The 19,546-nt window shown below is 41.6% G+C and overlaps 1 protein-coding gene across 3 annotated transcripts; it reads right to left on the bottom strand.

The window, feature by feature from the left end:
• Positions 1-423: 423 nt before the first annotated feature.
• Positions 424-18,625, bottom strand: atf2 (activating transcription factor 2). 3 transcript variants are annotated; one of them, XM_053440084.1, is made up of 12 exons: positions 18,552-18,625; positions 17,869-17,943; positions 16,933-17,029; positions 16,735-16,853; positions 16,515-16,631; positions 15,685-15,863; positions 14,833-14,947; positions 13,324-13,434; positions 10,175-10,417; positions 9,735-9,941; positions 5,588-5,693; positions 424-2,326 (listed from the first exon to the last, which is right to left on the bottom strand). In XM_053440084.1, exons 2-12 carry the CDS (start codon positions 17,914-17,916, stop codon positions 2,121-2,123), a joined length of 1,548 nt encoding a protein of 515 aa, XP_053296059.1. In that variant the 5' UTR covers positions 17,917-17,943; positions 18,552-18,625; the 3' UTR covers positions 424-2,120. The 3 variants fall into 3 exon arrangements, with proteins under 3 accessions (XP_053296059.1, XP_053296060.1, XP_053296062.1); XM_053440085.1 differs by having other exon boundaries at positions 10,175-10,414; XM_053440087.1 differs by having other exon boundaries at positions 10,175-10,381.
• Positions 18,626-19,546: the final 921 nt, after the last annotated feature.

The raw sequence follows: 19,546 nt of genomic DNA, 5'->3' as shown, positions 1-19,546 counted from the left end.
ATCAGGATCATTTACTTGAGTTAAATGAAGTGGTTGTAAAATGTGCAGTAAAGTATTATTTTAAGAAATGTAAAAGTACAATAATAGTTATCAGCTTCGGCTGTGTGACTGTACTGATACTTTTATCAGATCTTCCACAAGGTGGCAGAATACACCACGAGAAAATATTTGTGTTCAGCAGCGACATGTTGGCCTCAGTTATCCCAGTCCACATTGGAGTTCATGTGACTTACAGTACAATATGGTCGTGTTATAACAACAGTGAAAATATGTGATGTGGACTTATCCATTGCTTACATTAACAGGTTTTAAAACAAATATTATATCATAAAACTGTTTAACTTAAAACATTTACACATTTCATTCAATCTATAGTTAAGAGATATGAAATCCACCTGGAGAATCCAAAGGAGCCAAACTGGATTTTTAAGAGATATTAAAAGATTTATTACAACAACTTATCAAGTCAAATTTTTTACAGAACTTTCACAAGTAACAATAACACTTTCAACACAGCCCATTTTAGAAGTTAAGCCAAGGTAAATAAATAAAAAACAACCTGAAGCATAACTTAACATAAACTTCGAGCCAAAGCTCAAGTTGAAACTTGTTTAAAGATATTTTATCTGACGGAGATATTATCGAACAAACAGTTAAATTCTCGCAGAGAATTGTTATCTCATGCAGATCGCACACGACGGAAGATTTAAATGAAAAAACAGACTTTATGAAAACAAGGTGTTAGCTTGTTGTGAAACTACACAGTAGTAAGTCCGTACAGACTAAGAGAAAAGGCAAATTGACTTCACGGCTTAATTTGCTTCGTAGGGTTAGGGTACGATTATTTCAATGATGAAACTTTCACAATTTATACAAAGCAGTAGTAGTTTCACTCTAATATAAATTATGTGACTCCAGTTCACATCTGAACGCTTTAATTTATAATAATAATTTAATAAGCCAGGAGGTCTATCCTAAAGTTCAGTAACTTTTTACCGCTAACAGAGTTATTGTGATAAAACAGAGCTACTGAATCTACCCTATTTAAAAAAGACAAAAGTACACAACACATTGAAAGATCATGTACAATGTGTCAGTGATGGTATTTACAATGTTTTCTAGAAACGTTGTTGCAATCATGAAACCAGCAGAATGTCCTTAGACACTGAAGCCAGAAACAGTTATAAAGCAAAGACATTATATAAAAGCAGGACATCTCCTGTAAGCTGCGATGATCTATATGAGACCTTTGATCTGAGGACGGCACCCAACTGGAACTGCAATAAAAAAGCTACAGAAGTTGTTACAAAAATGTTAATGGCACTGAATGAACTCAACATCACCATGATTGAGCAATGGAAAAGTACTGCGATCCTACAATCACTGCTTCAGGAACAATCAGACTACAGGTGGAATGTCAATGAAAGAACAAACACTAGCAGCCCACCCGGAGACCCTTTTACAAACAGAGGTGAGCTCCAACATTCAAACTGTACAACGCCACAACAGCTGATCTCACGAAAACAACAAGATCCAATTCGTCCATTTAAATCTGTGTAACGTGGCAGCGTTTAGATCTACCTTTACGAAGCTGCCTGTACCTAAAACAACGTAAACCCCTTAATTCTCTCTAAATGTGCAAAATGGAAAAAGCTAATTACAAAAAAAAAGTGACTGTTGTCTACGATATCACAAAGATAGTGCTTATAAAAGACATGGAAACAAACAAGCAAACTTATTACAAATGAGCCACCACACACTTTGGTAAAGACTCTAACCATCAACTGATCGACCGCTTCAGGACAATCAAAGCAAAAAATAGATAGGATTGATAATTAATTAATAGAAAATAACAAATACAAAAACATTTCTGATCCATGTGTTTTTACATCTTACACCTAAAGTGCCTGAACTTTCGTCTTCATCAACCAGAGAAAACATGTGCACTTTGAAGAAGCATCGCCTATGGAGGACAAAACGGACCAAACAGGAAACAAACCGATCGAGAATAAATTAGAAAACAGAAGTGAAGCGGAGAGAGAATCGCTTTGCTCCGTCGGCCGGAGACAGAAGAGGCGGCAGCGCTCCGGTGAGGACGCTCGGACGCAGGTTTTGGACAATCAGCTCCCTGATGGCTGAGACTGGCTGGTCTCCTCTGTGCTCTGGTTGGACGTGATGGTGCCGGCGCTGGACGGGGCGGAGACGGCCGGGGTCGTGGAGGAGGAGCTGACCCCGTTGGAGGTGCTGACGGAGCTGTGCTGGATGGCCTCGTTCTGGGGGCTGCCGGGGACGGACATCTCCTCGCAGCTCTCGTCTTTGTCAGAAACTGTGGAATAAAAAAAAAATTAAACAAATTCAGCAACTCAATCACGACAGGGTCTGGATTTTCTTACACCTCTGTTTCCCCACTGATTCTAATTAACGGCGTTTACCTGAGATGATCCAGAGCGGCTCTGGAAAGCGCCGTCACGTCGGCCTAATCACATGTAGAGGAGCCGTTTGCATGTGGTGTACACAAACCGTTCCATTAATCCCCATAATGCTACTTGTGCTCCCCTTCCCTTTAATTAAAGCTCCAATGTCAATTTAAAGCCACCCCATACGGGTGCGTTCCATTCGTGGGCGGGTGGCCGTGTTCCCATCCCTAACTGCGTTCTCATTTGTTTTTTGTTACCTTGCCAACTGCTGCAGCGACAGATGATTACAGCACCTGATTTTAACGATGCTCACACTGGAGAGTCGGGGAGACTTGGAGTTGAAATGCCACCAGCTGTTCGGCAGTTGCATTGAATTAATTGGATCCGGATGGAAAAAAAGAGGGGGGGGGGGGGGGGGGGGAGGAAAAAGAAAAACGAGAGATTCTCCTCCCATGCTCGGTTTCATAAAAGGAATAAGGAGCACTATGATAATTAATATTGCTAATGATAGGAAGTCACTTGGTGTGGCACTTTGTAATTAATGACTGGGACTCGTATTTGAGTTTGTAAAATATAGATTCGGTAACAAGAAGAAGCAATTAAAGAGCGGTCCGCGTGTCTTTACATTAGAAGCTTCACGTGCACTCTCCACTGCACTCTGACCGGGTGATTTAGTGCAAGTGAATGTCAAAGCGCTTTAAACTACCACGCTGCTTTACAACGCAGAAGGTCAACCTCGGAATAAATCAGCTCGGTGGTTCAGTTCCATGTTCAAGTGAGCATTATCACTCCTAACGACATTAAGGGCTGGCCGGTGATAACACTCAGAGACCCTGGTTCCCCGGGCAGACGGAGCGGCTCTCTGCTCTCCTGATTCCTGAAGTGGGCACCGCGGAAAAGCAGATGGACAGCTCAGTGTGCCAGCTCGAAGCATGTCCTGGCTTGTTTGCGGGGCAGTCTGGGTAATTTCCTCCCTTCTGCCAGGGCTCCGCCTGGTCAGGACGATGAAGGGTATCACCGGGTCTGGAGGCCAGTGTGGCCTTATGGGATGTGTAACTCTCAGAAAAACTGAGAGCTTGATGAGGCCTTTATATGAGTGAGAGCCATGGATCAGTCACAGTTAAATAATGTGTTTGACTAATTAGAGAGACCGATTATTTCAGTGATTCCCAGCCAGGGGGCGCTGTGCCCCAGGAGGGCACTTATACAGTTGACAGGGGGAAAGAGTGTGGAGTAGTTCCAGTCCTTATTTCATCTGCAATCAAATATATCTGGGGCGGCACTCATAAGGAGGCTGGAGTCCTCCAGCAGCAGTGGTGGGCTCTGTTCCAACCACGTCCCCACATGTACTACAGTAATTAAAGGGAAAGTTAAATTTAATTAAATTTAAAATTAAAGTAGAAAAAAAATACAAGTAAAATCAGTGTAGTAACAGTGATGAACCGTTGCCTCTCATTCACTTCTGTGCGAGTGAGGAGGCTTAGTGTGGTGAGGCAAATAGCTGTGTAGCTTCTCGTGGAGTTTGATACACAAAGTGTTGCCATTTCAAAGCTGATCAAACTGACATCAACAACATGAATACTGCCATGTCTAGTTTTGCATAATCAATAGAGTTTGACATGGATGGCTCTCGGTAGAATGCTCAACACCGCCAAGGCCCCTTATGTAAACACATTTGAATTCGCTTGAGACTGATTTTTATTTGGATCTGCACCACATTGCACATACCAGTACCATACCAGTAACCTACCAGTCACCTAAACATACCTGATTTCTCATCAAGAGCCATGAGGAATCAACAAAAAAAATTATATAAATATAATGTCCTTGGTGGAGGTAACACGTGATGGGGTTGCAAAGCTGATCAAATTGACCTAAACATCGACAGTTAAATTGTAACTTTAATAGTTTCAAATCTATTTTTGCATAATCAATAGTGTTAAATAACATTCAGTTAAAAATCTATTGCAAGAAGCACATTTGAAACATAATGGATGTCGATCAGGGGATATTTGATCTCATTTGATTGGACTGTGGTTGACCTCAAAGAAAGAGTTATTTTTTTAGTTACATTAGTCGGCTTTCCTTCCGTCTAAAATCTTCCCACCTGTCATTGTGAACCAGTCTGATGAACTGGCCGATTTTCGATAAGGTTCTTACATTTTTTTCGAACTGCAAAAAAAAGTGCTCCAAATATCATCCTTCACAAAAGGTCTAGAAACGCGTCCTCCGCAGGAACACGTGCGAACTATGACCCGATTCATCTGCACTTCCTGCTTAAAAAACAATCCCTACGACACTAAATGGGACCTTGGCTCCGACGGACCACTCCAGACTGGAAACCATCAGTCCCATAATGCGCGTGACGTGTGTCAGAGCAACGGTTGGCAATAAGGGATGCATAATGAACAGCCTAGCTCGGTGGACGTCCTCCCGAGGACATTCCGCAGTCCTGTCGAGCTCGCCGCTTTAATGGACTTATTTCAGAGGCAATCATTGTCAATACAAGTCAGCGGAGGTGTTTAGAGCACGAGCGGGGAAAGTGGCTGGCGGCGCGCTGCCTCTCGCCGCGTACAGGCTCATCTGTGAGGGAAGGTGAGTTATGAGCGGGGGATCGAGATGACAGAACCACGGTGTCGGGAAACGAAGAAATATAGGTGATATAATTCTAAATGAGAGCACGTACAGTACAGGCTGACAATAGGAATTTAAATAAAGAGGCAGTAATGGGCAGAAACCTCTCGTATATTCAAGTATTCATAAAGACGATGGTGGTGTGTGAGCTGAAGACGTTTAACATTATATTTTTAATACCGTATTAAATAAAGATATTCATTTCCATCCACAGGGGATGTTTAGCTTGATCTGACAAATGGTTATTTTGGTGTCACATGAACAAACAATTACTTTCTTGCAGTTACCACCTGAGGCCTCATGAAATATCTCTGTCGCTGCCTCCAGTCAGAATTTGTCTAAAACAACACAGCCTATAAATATCTGAACTTCTTCAAACTTTTTTCTGTTAAAAAAGGGGGGGGGGGGATTTAATACGACAATAGCTCTTTCCACTGGGCCATAAGTAAGACGTGTCCTTCTAGTGGTTAGCTGGAGCTCATTTCAGGAGCATTTCACTGGAAGCCTCGGGCTGAGAATAATGGAGCATTACTCACTGTGATAGCCAGATTTCTTCTGCATGGCGGTTACAGGGCAATCTTTATGAGCCAGGAGAAGCTGCTTCAGCTGAGCCACTTCGTTTCTCAGCAGGGTGACTTCGTTCTGCGGGAGAGAGGAGACGCACGGTCACGACAGCATGTCGGACGAAGACGTGAAGACAAACAGATGATGTGAGCTCATAGTTCAAACAGTCAGATTTCAGCTCCTTTTTGTGGGAATCAAAATATGACTTTGAACCTTTTCTTTGAGTTGGACCTGTGCTTGATATCGATCTTTGGCAGTTACCGATATCCAATCCCAACATATCAGTTGACACATCTACTAATTATATACAGTACACACACTGGTTAGTAAAGTTTTTACCGAGTGGAATATTTAACAAACAATTTGTCAGTGGACAAACTATTCTACAAAGTCACTATTTCACATTCGCACACACCACACACATGCTCTCGCCCAAGGGTACAGGCGGGGGGTGCAGGGTTCTTACGGTAGCAGACATTTATGCTAAAATCATGCCATGATTGTGAAGCCGTTTCGAGTTGAATTTGAACACTTGGATGACACCACAGGAGCAGTATGGAGGCGTTTTATGTTTTTCTTCGTTAGAAAACGTAGTCGCCATTTACTTCAATTGCATTGGATTTGGCTCCAAAGCTCTTTACCCCCGAAACTCAAAGGGTTTGTGGCCTGAAGCACTTCAACCACCCCTCCATCAGCATAGTGGTGAGTAGATAATCCCACCGATGTCTGCATCGGTGGGACGGCTGTGGGACGGCTGTGGAGGTGGTCCCTGCATACAATTACCTGGGTGTCACACTGGACAATAAACTGGACTGGTCCACCAACACAGAGGCCGTCTTCAAGAAGGGCCTGAGCCGGCTTTATTTCCTGAGGAGGCTCAGGTCCTTCAATGTCTGCAACAAGATGCTGCAGATGTTCTATAAGTCTGTTGTGGCGAGCACCATCTTCTTTGCTGTGGTGTCCTGGGGTGCGGGCATCAAGGCTAAGGACGCCAACAAACTGAAAAAACTTATCAGGAAGGCAGAGTCTGTGGTTGGCTCTAAGGTTGTCACCCTGGAGGAGGTGGTGGAGGACAGGATGCTGGCAAAACTGCTGGCAATCATTGACAATCCCTCTCACCCCCTCCACATAACACTGGACAAGCTAAGGAGCAGCTTCAGCCACAGACTCATTCAACCCCGCTGCTCTAAGGAACGATACAGGAAGTCGTTCCTCCCAACCGCAATAAGACTATACAACTCCTCTACCTCTGTCAGAGCCACCATCACAGAACTGCACTGAACATACCTGTCTCAATTCATCATTTCATACAATAATATTGTCTTTTGCACACTCTGTCTACATATTCTTACACTCACAGTATATTATATTATCTATTGTATCGCCAAATACTTATATTGATACCCGTACTATATATTATATATTATATCATACTCTTTGTATATTCTTTGTATATATAAGTCTATATACACATATTTTATTTATACATGTGTACATGTTATTATTATTATATTTTACTATTATTATTATTATATATACTGTTGCTGCTATTATTACTATATACTGCTATTATATTGGTATAATTACTATCATATATAAATATATATTATATACTATATATACTGTACTATCTTTTATATACTGTCTAACAATAACATTACCATCATATCATCATCACTACTATTACCATCATCTGCCACTGCACCTTATCTACCTATTTTATCTTGTGTTTCTGTTTATTTTTATTCTTTCTACCGCAATATTTTATATTTTATATTTTATATTTTATTCTATTGTATTGTATTTTATTGTATTCAAATGTACCGGCTGCTATGACGACTTAATTTCCCCTCGGGGATGAATAAAGTAATCTATCTATCTATCTATCTAATGAGTAAATGCTCATGTTTTGTGAAATCACATCGACTTTGACCACCAAATTTAATTAGTTCAGCCGGAAAAATGTAAGAGATTCCCGCTCACCATTCCCGAGATGTCTCATTCACAATATAGGACATACAGACAACTCGAAAACATAATGCCTCCGGCTCTGGCTGTAGCCAGTGTGGAGGAATAATTAATTTTAAAACCCCTTCATAGTGTGTATACTGTAAATGCTTAGTACAGTAAATAGCAAATCACAGAGTGAATGTGTCGTCTATAGATGAATCGCTGTATGTTCTAACTAATGCAAGTTATTAATTGGATCACAGGGTGAAATACTTGAGACCTTTGTACAGTCAGTACACATGACCACTTCATTACTGCACATTCAACTCGTATTTAGTCCCCCAAGGAAGAGCAAACACAGGGAGGCAACAGCACAGTGAATGAATTCAGAATAAAGTATGATGTACTTCTTCATTTATGTTTTTCCTACACAATAATTATGGGCCTTCACTGCCGACCGACCGAGCACATTTGTCAGAGCTGAGCTGTTCAGATTGTCACTGCAACTTTGTAGATGCGGCAGAGATTTACACAGTCGTGTAGTTACGGCTCCCAGGGGAACAGAGGATTTCTGCATGTCGTAAAAACGGAGCCACATTACGCTGAAGGTGACTTTAACTGGATTTAGAGCGACCAGGGGCCCCGCAACACCCAATGGCAGATTTAGGCTCCTTCGCTCCTCCTTAAAAGGACGATGGGCAGCTTAACCTATTAGTCTAAAAGCAGCCAATTCATTTGATTCCATCTGTTTAGTCTTGCTGGTGTTGGCAGCGCTGAGTTATTGTAAGGCAGATTTAAAACACAGCTGGAAGAAGCGTATGGACCACATGAAGCCAAAGCCGTATTCACAGTGCTTTTGCCACGACTGCTGCCATTTACAGCCAATATAAACACAGGCGTTCCTTCCAGCTCCCTGTGCAACTGACCCGAGAGAAGCCCACACAATAGAACCGTACACAGAATCTTGTTTCAGTGGTTGAACTTGAAAAAAACAGGACATTCTGCAATACAGCTTAGCCGTGAGAATAGTGTTTGGTTGACTTACAAAAGCCTCAACAATATCATCTAACCGTAAGATGAAGTCAAAAACCGTGACAGTAACACTGCCGTCAAGGCTCCAGCTACAGTCACATCACACTGACGTTGACAGAGAATGTAAATCCTGGCTACGTTGGACTTTTGAGAGTTTCACTTGTTTCTAACTTTGTGAATTAATCAAAATTGAGCAAATGGGCCTCGGGTAACGCTGGGAGCCCTGTGAGCTGCCTGGTCTGACACCTCATTAAAAAGCCAGTTAAGGATGATGTTAAAATAATTGTGCATCATTAGAGGCAGTTTCACTGATCAGCTGGGCCGTGTCAGCGTGTTCCTTTTTTACAAAAACGGCACTGCTGATTAATGCCTCCGTATAAAGCAGCCCTTTTATCCTCCGCCACATGTTGTTCTCTTCTTTGTAGTTAACAGCGATGATCTTACTGTTAAGAGCCCCGTTCACTCACCCATCCTTCCTCTTTCCTCTACCTATATTTATGTAAATTCTCAGCTGGTGCACCCATGACAAGTGGTGATAACTTGTTTTGTGAACCAGATATTGACACAAACAGCATTTTTTTCCCTGTGCCGTCTGTCCCCTCCTCCACCTTCCACATCTTACTCTGCTTTCATAGAAAAATGAGACAGTGAGCAAATAAACACCACATCTCATTTAATTGTCTGGAACACCGATGTGCTGCACCCCCGGCTCACACTTATCAACAGAGACAGCAGATACATGAACTGTTTCGAACTTGTCAGCATCAGATCCTAATTGCTTCCAGCGAAATGAAGGTTCAAAAAGACACCTTTCCCTAGGAGATTTTTGAGGCCATTCGGTAAACTGCTGAGACAGAAGCGAAGACACGCTTGTGTGCAGCTGACATCTGGAGGATACATCTTTATTGACAGGGACATATCGATGTAAAGGGCTCACACACTGCTGCTGTCACATGACAGCTCTTCTTAATCAGCTTTAATGACTTCATCACCACAGAAGGGAAAAGTCTGTGTACACATGCTTGTGCCGGCAGCAGATGATGATAAACAGACGTGGGCGTGCGTACATAGAGAAAGTGACACTTTCTGAGCAGCTGTGTTTACATGCAGCGAGTGAGGGTCAGAAGTAAAAAGCACCTGTAGTTGTCCGTTCACGGAGTTCATGTCATCTGCTTTCCTCTCCAGAGACTGGACCCACACCTTCCTCTTCTGCCTGCAGCGAGTAGCCGCAGCCCTGTTACGCTCCAGGAACTTGCGCCGCTTCTCGTCAGGGTCTTCGCTTGTGGTTCTGCGCCGCCGCCCCCCTGTGATCGGAGGGTTTTGCGCAGGGGGAACCGGGGAAGCCTGCACAGACAACAGGAAGATTCACACAGAAGAGCTACGATCAAAACAAAATTTTAAAAAAAAACGCATCTGTTGTGCTTACAAAAGGCTCTAATGCAGTCAGTATTATGTTATTCTGCATGTACACTAATCCACAAATAAAGACAAATAAAGTCCTCCCTTCTCTGGGACACCGATGCAACACTGTCATGAGAAGAGTCTGATCCGTGTGTTCTGCAGAAGTGAACACTTACAGGTGTCTCTGTGGTGGAGGTGGCCGGCTGCTGAAGAGAAGGAGGGGAGGGTTCCTCGATAGTGGGCTGGTGGGGAACAGGAGTTAGGACCACGGCTGTGGTTGGGGCTGGGGCTGGAGACGGAGCTGGAGTCGGTGCAGGAGAAGGGGGAGCAGCAGTGTGGTTGACAGCGCTGCTCTGGACTTCACCGCCATCTCCATTGGTTACCTGAGGAAGATGCTGGCTCAATGTGGCTTTCAGCTTCTTGGAGGAGAATTCAATCACAGGGGGAACAAACGTTAAACTGTTCCTGCCAAGAATTAGTTCATACAAGAAAAACAATTCAGTCAATTATATGAGGACAGTAAATATTAGGACCATTTTTGTTGTTTTATCATTCAATATATTTTTAAAACATTAGACTATACAAGGTAAGATTTTTGAAGTTGACTATTAAATGGTATTTCCAAGGCTCTGTAGTCCTGCAGAAACCGTGACAGCTTATTAATAATTCCTTGGAACATATATAGAAAAATACATTTTTTAATCCTAGAACAGAATTTTGTTATCCATCTATTTTATCATTTCATTGCTATTACTATTGTTTTAAAGCTGTAATACTTTTAAGGATTTTAGTATTATTTTATGATGATCTTATTTGCCTCAGTCCAGACATGTTTTAATCGCGTTTCCATTTCCCTGAGAGAAATAAATCCACAGGATGTGATTATAGCACAGATCTCCTGAGTGGTCCTCTGCAAGATATTCAACTGTCAGCGAGACCAACGGAAAACTAAAGTGTACATTTGAGAATTCAGACCTGAGCAACTGAATGATAAAAAAGTGAGAAAAGTGTGGGATTTATCTGAAGAAAAAACATGAAGTAAAAGAAGTGCTTAGTGTCTTTTTACGCACGAAATTTTAAAACATTTCTCAAATGCTTAAAAAAAAATTGCTTGAAGATGTTAAGGGCCGAAGTTCCAAATGATGAATAACACCACTAGACCGAGTCTTGAGCACTTTGTGAACCAATTTCAATGAAACTACTGAGCTCAAAGCAGTGAAAAAGAAGAGAGATGTATCACTGTTGACTATATTAACAAGGACGGGTTTAAGAATATATAAAATATCCTCCTTCTACAACTACATAGGGATTCTCCTCAAAATTAAGGTTATAAAATAAGATTCCACAATAAAAAATGTATGAAATAAGTCAATAAAGAAAGTAAGCCAAGAGGAAACAGTGAAGAACGTTAAAAAGTAGAAAGTAAGAAAATCAATAAGGTGTCTAATGCAAACATGTGTCACACTCAAAAGGTGTGTGGTGTCCATGATACATAACATGAGCCCAACTATCAAAAACCTTTTCTTTTTCTCAATATTGAGTGAATGTGACACACACATACACAGAAACTGTTTCTCTGCAGATTGGTCTCCATGATTCAAAGGCCAATTCCTCCAGCATCAAGCACTGAGCAAACAAGGTGAAAGTGAATGAGCCTTTCGGAGCAATAACAAAGTGAGAGGGAATACATTTACATGAGAAAACAGAGGAGCACATTATTCTAACAACTACCTTTGCCAGAGCAATCTATCTACCAAATTAGTTTATAGTGTAATACCCTTCCAGAAGCTCTTCTGGCAGAAACAAGATATTATTCTCTTGGAATGGCCCATAGAACGAGAGAAAAGCTAGTCAGATTCATATTTCATCTCTGCCATGGAAACCTCATCAGTGTAATAACCCTCCATCTCATGGGTGTTATTCAACCATCTGCTACTATATTACTTATCTTTATTTTGCAACTAATTAACAGCATAATCTTCTAAATTCAGCAAGTTAATTATCATTATTGTGGTCTTTGCAGCATCATCAGTCCTTGTAAAGTGCCGTCTCCACGCCCCCTGAGAGCCAGGTGGGGGCGGGGGAGCGGGCAGGTTGAGCAGGGGCCTGTTTTCTTGACGCGGGCTCATTAGGTGTTTGCTGATGAGCTCAGTGCGGTGGGAGGTGCTGGGAGTAAGGGGGGGGGGGGGTGCAGGTCAGGCAGGATTCTGCTGAACAAAAGGTTCCATGCAGGGTGAGGCCGACTTAATGTGCCTCGCCGAACGTGTGCCAGGATGCCCCCAGCTGGCGCTCGCTGGTAGCCCCCCTCCAGTTGGCCCCGATGACGGCGTGCTGAGCACAACGCTGTCTCCGCGTTTGTCTTCTCCGTTACCCCATGATCCTCGACAACCCCCACCTCCCACTCCCTTCCCTCCTTCTTGCCAGTCAGAATCAATCCTTCCCTCCCAACACACACACGCACACGGACACACACACAAACACACACACCTCATCACCATGGTTTATCTGTTAATTTCCACAGACAGACCATGCTGGGAACACTTACAGGTTCTGTGATCCGTGTTTCATCACATTGCCACTGATCTACCTCACAACACTTCATATCCCTGCCCTTCAACTACCATGTTTTATGTAGGAGGACTTCAAGAGCTTACAGGATTGCTGTGACCTCTTCTCCTCAAACAGAAATTGTTCTTTTATTTTGTTTTTTAAAACAGCTGATTTATTCTATCAAGACTTTTGTTTATAATTAATATGTAATTATTTTCTTAATCATTTAAAGATTGTGTCGTCAGGAAATTGCGATAAATGCCTCGGAGTCGAGCAATGCATTCACATGTGTTGTCGGGTCACATATGCCTGAAGATATTTAGTTTATTATCATGCACGACAAAGACGAGAGGTGACTCTCACACTTGGTTTTACTGATATTGTTTTTGATGTTTCAATTCTTGTTAATATTAATGTCATGTAAATTGGGAAACAAAATTATGTAGGCTATTATTTTCAAAATTACAATTATTATTATCATTTGTGAAGCTTTGACCACAAGATGTCTGACTTTTGCTGTATAAACCAAAACAAAGATTTGATTATTGAAATCTTTACTGTTATGAAAGGGGGGGTAGTAAATAAAAATCTAACATACTGCTTTCACACTGCTTACCAAAGCTTCCTCTAGCGCCCTCATCAGGTCAAAGACGGCAACTATGTCTTTGTAGTCGAGCTCTCTCATTACTTTGGTTGTTATTCTCGCTCTCAGAAGAGAAATAACAGACTCCAACACAGAAATAATATTTGATGTAAAGGAAGAGAAAATAAATACCAGCTTTGCCTCTGATTGGGCGGGCTGAGGCTGTGGTTGTTGTTGTGCCTGTGGCGAGGGAGGTCCTGGGATCCCGGGGACGTTAGGCACTATGGTGACAGGTCTGACAAGCTGATGGTAGAGACACAGACACAGATCAGCACAGAGAAAATTAGTCTACGGCAGTAAAAAAGGCAGGCGGCACAACACAAACACACAACGCTGCGGCAGGCTCTCATAGCTTCCTCATATCTCAGCCTCATTAGGTCGGATGGCCTGTTATTTTGTGGAGGCAGCGCCACTTGGAGATGCAGTGTGCACGCTAATGAACCTCCGCCTGTCTGCGTGAGAGCATATGGACGGGGAAACTGAAGAGAGGATGGAGAGACATGAGTCGGAAGGGCAGAGCCAGGCTCCCCTCACAGTAAGACAATAAGAGAGAGGGAGGTGGGGAGGGCTGGCGAGGGAGAGAAAGAAGAAGGGGGGAGGAGATGATCGAGGGGAAAGGGAGGCCCACTGGTGGCCCATGTTCTCCATTTACTTTTGCACTACTTTGCTTGTCAACAGCTTTCTCAATCCCCACAGACTGAGAAGATATAGGTTCTTTCCCCGCTGTGCCGCTATCAGGAGATAATCATGTGTTGCTCAGTGTTCCACACAGATAATCAGGACTACAGTGTACAACAAGACACGCTTCCACATGAGGGAGTTCACAAAAACACCAGCAGGATTTCCATTTACAATATGTTCCCCGATATGAGATGCAGTTATGATTGGTTTGCTAAACACATTAGTAGCATCATCTATCTGCTCTGCCAGAAATTAAGAGAGCTAATTCTAATTGTACAAGGACAAATAGTAGTGAAGTATCCTGGAATGGAGCCTGCTGTGCCCCAGCCAACTCCTGCGTCTCTTGTCACAGTGATGCAGTTGTACTCCAAAGTCCATTATTTCACTCAACCTCTATTGCTTCAAGTGACTGCCAAATCTGAGGTGCCAACGTTGTAAAGAGTCCCTTTGTCCAAGAAGTGCAAAAGAGATTTTTTATATTACGCCAGTAGCTTAAGTTTATTTTGAATGTCACATGTGGAGGACTGCAAAACTGCTGATGTTTATACTTTTCTGTGCACATCAAATTCAAAACGTGACTCAAAAGCTGTTATTCCCATGGAAGGGATTTGTATTTTTATGTTAAATCTCCAGGATGCACAAACAAGCAAACTGGTGCCCAGCAAAGCGTGTTATTTGACACAGTCCAGTGAGTTTGTTGGTCTACACAATGGACTCCAGCAGTAAGATACAAAACAAATATTTAAGTTCATTAGTTTGTTCCTTTTAGTGCCTAGAAAACCAAACACTCCCCACAAGATGCATTTAGTAACTATGTTGCGATATGATCAAAGGTAAAGAACGCGACTAAATGGATGTTGAGGTGAGACTTTTTCAAAATTTCACAGCTGGATAAAATCCAGTTTTTAAACACATAGGAAAATCAAAACATTAACACAGTATGACCAGCAGAGAACTCACCGGGATTGTAGTTGGAATATGTACACTTGAGCTTGTAATAGTCGCAGGTATAGCAACTGGCATGGTCTGGCCGTTAGGCAGCTGCAAGAGCACAGGGAAGGTGCCCGACACTGGGCTGAAGGAGAGAGAGGGGGGGGGGGGGGGGGGGGGACATAGACAACTTTGTGATAAAAAACACACAAAACAGAATCTGTCACAAATTTAAGAAGAACATGGCTAATGATTAACAAACTCAAATAAAATCATATTCAAGCAACAACTGATGGGAGTAAAATGAACCCAAAACCCAAATCAAACCAGACGTAAAGTAAATAGACTAGTTACATAAATACATTAAAAGAACATGTTTTACTGCCACAAAAGATCCAACAAATAACATCACTTCTGCTCATATATGGACTCTGCTGAAAATTTGCTGAGATTTTTGCAATCATCTCTGGATTAATTTATTTTAGATCACAATGAATCTTTAAACTCTGACAACAGTTTTTAAATTCAATCTGTGATTTTACCACCAGAATAGTAGACAAAAGGGAAAATCTCTTTTGTCATAACATAGCATAACAATTAATAGGAATATTAAGGATGATTCAAGAGCAAAAGTAACAACAAAATACAATAAGTGTGATCGTGATGATTATCAGGGGAAAACGTCCATATTTGAGCAACAATGATGTTTTTGGAAATCTGCCTAATGACGTCTGCAAATAAAAAAAACAAGCACATGCTTCATGGAATATGAGCTCACCAAGACAAAACTGCACAAAAATCATTTAAAAAACAAAAAGGAAAAAGGATGAATTCTTTAAAAACTACGATTCTTAAAAAAAAATGACATTGCAAGTTACTTACACTATGGATCTATTAGTGGCTGGGACTTGGGTAATAACAGAGCTAGCTGTTGGCGATGGGAGAGCTTGCTGTATTACAACACTAGCCTCTGAGGTTGCTAGAAGTACATTGGGGACTTGGAGGGAGGCAGGATGGACTATAGTGGAGGTTGGCAGTGAAGTTGGCCGCAAAGATAATTCCTGAAAACATCATACAACACCTTAGCTGCAGGAAGTGTTTCACCAAAACCAGATGATGATGCTGATATTTTACTTTTTCCTCAACAAACAATATCAAATTTAAAATCAAATCAACCTAATATCTCCATTTATAAATAATCTTTTGTGCAGAATTGTTAGTATTTCTTCAGTGTTTAGACTAGAGATGTCCCGATACCATTTTCCCTCTCACATAACCGATAATTTTTCCCCCTCACATAAACCTTCTGATACCCAGGTTAAACATTTGGAGAGAAAAATACACACATACATCTTACATGTCCGTTTTACTTATGGGACCTTCTAGAGTGAAATATTGTCTGATTGTTGACATTCTAGCTCTGGAGAAAAAGTGTTTGGTCGAAAATCTGACCAATGATAACATTTTTGCAGAATCTGAGGCGTTTCCGATGCTGGTATCGGTATCTGAACATCTCTAGTTTACACAACAGTGTTAGTCATAACATTATTTCAGTCAAGTCCAATTAAAATGACCAGAACACCTATCAGAAGAATATTCATACCAGGAGATCTGCTGATTCCAGAGTAAATAACTAATCACAGAAGCAGGAGAATATCCTTCATGAACAGTCTTGTTAACTTACCCGTGTGCCAGTTTATTTTAAACTTTACCTTGTCTTCACTTGTTGTGGACTCAGGGTGAGGCAAAAGATGCGCCTCCATTGGTGTGGGTTGCCCAGTTTTGTTGCGTATGATGGGCGTCGCAAGAGGTGACAAATCCAGTGGTAACTAAAGAAAAGAAGAAGAAGGCGTCAGTAATGGACGAAGCTTGATGGAAATTATAGAACAAACAGGTGTCAGGTCATCTGCTGCCAGGTTTAATGAGAAGAACCTTTTTAATGTCATCTTCAGCCGCTTTTTTGAAGTCGTGGTCAAACGGACTTGCGAGCTCATTGAAGAGCCCGACCTCCTCGCAGTTCTTCAGAAAGCGGGTAGGTGTAGGGGTTTGATCTGCGGCGGAGGACAACCTTTAGTGCACTGGGCCAAAGTATCAATTATACCAAAATATATCGACTTCAAGAACATTTACCAGCAATGATGGCATTGTCGGTCCTCGCTGGACCAAACTTCAGGGTCATCTCGTGTTTGTGTTTGTGGACAGCCAAGTGGTCTTCATTTGTAAATCTCTGCGTGAGGTCAGAGAAGAAAACAGATGTGATGATTATGATGTACATGAATAAGGTCTGGAGAACCAAACAGTTTTGGTTAAAGTTAGAAAAAGTACACATTATGGATAATTGACAATACATGGTGAGAACAAGCAACAAGAACAGAGAAGAAAACCAGGTTATTAAATCTACATGTATACTAACACATTTACAACTCTATCTGTTGATTTGATCTGTGTCGGGCAAGTTATTGAGAATTAGAAATGAGTTACTAGTTCCCTCTTTCAAAAGTAACAGTGTAAAGCACAATAAAAACTTCAGTAAGGTCTGCTTCAATTAATCTTATTACACAAAGCTACATTATGTCAGTGCTGCTGAGCCTGGGACACAGCGTTGGAAAGGACTTCTGTCAAATTTGAAGCTTCAATGGGTCTTCAAATTAAGGACAAGTCAATGATAATGCAACTTGACATTTCAAACTGATCCAAGACATTAACAGTTATACAGTTCAACAAGGAACAAAGTTGGATAGAGAAGAGTATGACATTTAACAGAAGGTATATGGCTCTGCGGTATGACCTTAGCAATTAGGCCACAGGAGTGGATGATCTTAAATTAAATGTGTATTATCCATTCATCCATTACCATGAACTCAGTAATAAACATTGTGTTTGTAAGTGCTCTGATATGAGACCTGATTGGTGTCAGCCTCTCTGCACACAACACCATGACGCTGCCGTGTGGGTCATGTGCAGGAACCTTGAGTCGACAAGACCTTTGACCCCACACATGTGAATCAGGTGCACAGAGAGCAATGTGAAATAGTGGCAGAGTTTGTGTTACCGGTGATAACTTACCTGTCCACAGCCAGGAGCAGTGCACTGGAAAGGTTTATCATCACTCATATTAAAAGGGATTCGTGTTGTGTCACCCTGAAATCAAACAGGACAAACTGGAGATAAACATCAAACCTACAGATGTGCGAAGCAGACAGAGTCACAAATGAGAACGTGGAGACTTCAATGTGTCAAGTAAACCTTGCGGCTTGTTGTTAAAATTTATGTCAGCAGATGCGGATCTGGGATCAGACAGCGTGGAGGTGACAGGTCGGAGGTTCTGGACAAAGCGTGTCGATGAAGGGCGGCTGTTCCGGTTGTTTACACCAGAAACACACGCGGAGCTCTCCCTCCATTCATTGTGCTACAAACACGCGACTAAATAACGACACGCTGAACCAAACGTGTTGTTTATATGTTGTAAACATTACAAGAAAACACCGCATACATCAGCCCCGTAAGGTGTGTAAAACAGAAGGGGGGGGGGGCGTTTGTTCCAGCCGCTTCCATGCAATAGCCCGAGCCCCCGCGTAACATACAACCGTCGCCATGTTTAGAGCTGAATCTCTCGGCAAACACGGGACATGTCAGCGGGTTTTCCGGGGCCGTCGTGTTGTATCGAAGCCCGGGTATCGAACAGTGACACCGACATAGTGTTAAACAGCATCTATTCGACAGGACGCAATGTTTGTGTGGTCACTTACCCTCAGCCACTACCCTTCCAAATCCCACGACCGAGCCAAAGTATCGCGAGAACAGCTCGGGTACTTCCGTAAACGTCACACGAATGGGTCATTAGCATAGACTGCATTTCTGGTTTGACTGTTTCCCCCTTTTTTCTTTTCTCTCCTTTATATGAACGTTAAATAAATGGGTTTATGTTTTTCCTTCTTATTAATAATTAACTACACGACTATATATTTAAATACACTGCTGATACTATTTTCTGTGTTGAGCACGTATCTGCAGTTCTTAAATTAGGCTGTTAATATAAGCCATATTCACTGTACTATATTTCCGTTGTTTATATGCATATTTTTATTCATTTCTGTATTTTTCTATTTATTAGCAAAAACATGTAATAGAAGATTTTAGACTTATTTCAACATGGTAACCATATAGAGCTATTCAAATATAGTTTGTACATGTTTGCCTGTTTCTTTTTGTATTAATTTACTCTATAAAATACTGAAAGTTCCTTAATTCCCTGTGGCATCTATAGATCTTCAACATTGTGTAAGAAAACCTTGAAGAAGTTGGAAACAGCAATGTTATACTTTTTTGATTGATTAATCCATTACTGAAACTGACATTTTAAAATCGATTGATTCAACAGTTTCAGTCTCAATAAGTTCAGTCCAATTGGCCTAACTTAAGATTTTCAGTTTTTGGAACAACCTACAAAAGGACTTTCATTCATTACATTCAAAAACGTCAGAACCCATTGTTTAACTTAATTAAATTGTCTAGATTTATTCAATGCCATTTACAAAAGCAAGCAATCACTTGCTGCCTAATTACATTACTATTTAACTGCATCTGAACCAAGAAGTCCTTAAGCTGGACCCTAAAAAGCTTGCATGTGATGCTGTGAGAAAAACAAGGCTGATGTCACAGAGCTGCTTCACAGAAAAGATGACATTCAGAAAAGCCGACCGCTCTCTGCTCTGAGATTCCACACATAAAAGTTACTGCCATC

This window comes from Pleuronectes platessa, chromosome 14 (assembly GCF_947347685.1).
Source record: "Pleuronectes platessa chromosome 14, fPlePla1.1, whole genome shotgun sequence".
NCBI lineage: Eukaryota > Metazoa > Chordata > Actinopteri > Pleuronectiformes > Pleuronectidae > Pleuronectes > Pleuronectes platessa.
Note: the sequence above shows the minus strand (reverse complement) of the source record. Positions and strands in the feature narration are given on the sequence as shown.